Source organism: Volvox carteri, assembly GCF_000143455.1.
Source record: "Volvox carteri f. nagariensis unplaced genomic scaffold VOLCAscaffold_96, whole genome shotgun sequence".
Lineage (NCBI taxonomy): Eukaryota > Viridiplantae > Chlorophyta > Chlorophyceae > Chlamydomonadales > Volvocaceae > Volvox > Volvox carteri.
Genome location: NW_003307639.1, coordinates 53,564 through 56,341, shown reverse-complemented (window position 1 = coordinate 56,341; position 2,778 = coordinate 53,564). Strand labels below are relative to the sequence as shown.

General features: G+C 54.6%; 1 protein-coding gene across 1 annotated transcript in view; it reads left to right on the top strand.

The window, feature by feature from the left end:
- Positions 1–674, top strand: part of VOLCADRAFT_99805 (uncharacterized protein) — a gene marked incomplete at both ends in the record, with an annotated part of 8,458 nt that extends 7,784 nt beyond the window's left edge. Inside the window, 3 exons of the mRNA XM_002958496.1 lie at positions 131–321; positions 460–479; positions 652–674. Of these exons, the coding sequence (XP_002958542.1) occupies positions 131–321; positions 460–479; positions 652–674 (234 nt within the window). The remainder of the gene's footprint in view (positions 1–130; positions 322–459; positions 480–651) is intronic.
- Between the last annotated feature and the right edge of the window lie 2,104 nt (positions 675–2,778).

Below are 2,778 nucleotides of genomic sequence, written 5' to 3'. Positions count from 1 at the left end.
CCCTGCAATGCCGCAGCGACGCGACCACTCTCGGAACAGCAGCCGCACGGCCAGCGGCGGCTCAAGCCATGCAGGCGTATCGAGGCCGCCCTCGCAGCCGTGCCCAGAGTCACCCGTGTTTGCCGTGCAGCAATTTGGCTCGGGGGAAAGCGGCTCGGCTAGCGGTGTTGGTGTTGGTGGCGATGGCGGTGGCGGCGGCGGAGGGCCATTATACCCAGCGACTGCTACCGCCCTGGCGACGACTGCTGCCGCTGCAGCGGCGCAGCCGTACTATCCCTCTCACCAGCGTGCGCAGTCTGGTGGCGGGTCGTCTGGCAGGTCGTGAGGGGCCCCGGTCGCGTTGCAACAGCGGCTATACACCGATGCAATGAAAAGATTTCCGGTTTTCGGTCCTTACTGCATTCCGTGGCCAATATGTTACCTTACCTTGTTACGCTCATTGTTGTCTTCGCACAATAGGTCGAGACAGGTACTTTCGGGTGAGCCGGCACCTCCTTCAGCGCCGGACTCGCTGCCTAGGGGGAACTGTCACCACCCGACAGGATAGCAGGGTTTGGACGTCGGATCATGTGGCGGCGCGTTCCACGTAGCATCCTTGCTTTGTGTTTACTGCTTGTGTTATGTTACTGCTTCGCGTGTATGTGTGCGCAGGCATGGGCATGCATGGGGAGTAGGGGTGGTGAGAATACATCGGTAGGTAGGTCGAGCGCAGGGAGGTTTCCACATTGAGGCGTGTGGTAACGCAGCAGCGGGTGGCTTGGGGGTTGGTGTGTGTGGGGGGCAGTAGCAGGGTTCACGGCATGAATACCTGGCTGCCGCCAGCCGAATGGCGCATGAGCCTCATGATGATATGTGTAGCAGCGCGGGGTTATTCACGTGCTGGGGTCTGCAGTGCTGCTGGATTTGTAACTCTGGGCTTTAACGGCCCTGCTTTGAACCTCAATACGTTCTGTGTGGAAGTGCGTGTGTTGTGTGCGTGTTTTTATGCCAGAAAAGAATGAGCCATAGCAGGAGGACGAAGAAGGCGAGAAGATGAAAGATTTCCAACTGTGGGGTTGTTGGTGTGAAACGAGTAGGGAGAGAGTTCACGGCCCGGCGGTTGACGTCCAGTATGGTATATCGATTCTACACACTGGCGCAGGCGCCTAGCGCCTCCGGGGCCTGACTCCCCGGCTCGTATCACCAGAAGGCAGAAGGCCGCTGCTCAATCCTTCCGAGAGCCCCGGACAGCTTCAGCAGCCTGTCCGGTGACCAATGACCAATTGAGCAGTACCCCAGTGATTGCATCCCCTCTGCCTTTCCTTTCTGCCGCCGTCCTTTGGACTTGTTTCAGAATTTGTTGCACAAGTGTTCCTTGTATCGGTTAAAACGTTGTATTCAGTCCCGGTCGCACGGCTCTTGCTTGCTTTTCTTTCTTTCTTTCTCGGACGCGGCGCCGCTGTGCTGTTTTGTAGTACAGTACGTCTTACATTGTATGTGGTGTTGCACGCGTAGCTAGAGCCGTGGCTACCTTCCATTCTGTTGTCTAGGCGGTTGCTGGTTGGGGGTTAGAGGGGAATAGGAGGGGGGACTGTACGGAGAAGGTGTAGATACGTAAACACCATACAAAGAGGGGCAGGCAGGCTGTGTCTTGCTCGTGATGGCGATTCGCGTTCGTACCGCAGACGTCATGGACAGTTTTGGGGAGGGGTTCAACCCCCTGCATTTGGCTTTGCTGGTGCTTGCGCTTCTGGTTGCGCTTCTTGTTGCGATAGCTTTTACGCCCCTCTGGGCATTTCGAGTGGTCGCTGTGCCCTAGCAGCTCGGGGTTACACCTCGACTGATGGGCGCCTACATTTAGTTACGTGTTTCCGGCGGACAGGGGGGTGTAATGGCAGCTTCGCCTGTGCACAAGGCATCAGGCTGCCATCGTTTATCCAGATTGGATGTGTGAAGGCAGCAGGTAGGTAAGTAGGTAGGTAAGTACCTAAATAGCTAGTAGGTAGGTAGATGGTGCGCCGCAACTGAGATGCAAGATGGCAGCGTGTGGCTGGTCGGGCATTTGGGTTTTTACTGTGTTAGGGTTTTAGGTAGGGCTGCAGCTCTATTAGAATGTTAGAAATAATTATAACTAATTATAATATATAATTTCTAATTAGGATTTTAGAAGAGCAGGCCTAGAATGGGTTAGAACGTTCTGATGTTGTACTTTTTGAATGCCCCGAAACCAACACACATTTAAAGCGAAACGACAGCCTTGACTCGTTTAGTCCCCCAAAAATGACCGACTCCGGTGCCGGGCCGTCTAATCAAACAACAAAGAAGGATACTTACACGTATGGCAAGAGCGAGCTGGATGCGGCGGCCTATTGTGAGGCACTGAAAAGCGCCAAAGCTAAGTGGAACGCGGTGTGCATGATGATGAGGTTATGATGAAGCTGATTGGAGGGCTAGAGGTGCAGGAGTGAGCGGGTGGTTTGGAGTTCTGGTGGTGTGGCTGTGCGTTGGGCCCTGATCCTCTCTATTTCCCAGTGTCCAGGCGATGTACTCAAGGGTCCAGAAGTCAGTTTATTATTGCTGGCTTTGGTGGTATTTGCGTGCATGTGTTGGGATTTGTGTTCGTGACAAGCGTGCTGGAGCCCGATTCGGGTCGGGGCACCCCTGGGTTCGGCTGGCAGACCCCCAAGGAATCGCCCAACTGACAAGATAATCTGGAAACGTCTGCTAAAGGATGAGAGGTCATATAACCGAAGTTAAAGTACTTCTTTAAATCCGGGCTGAGCAGCTAGCCAGACCAAG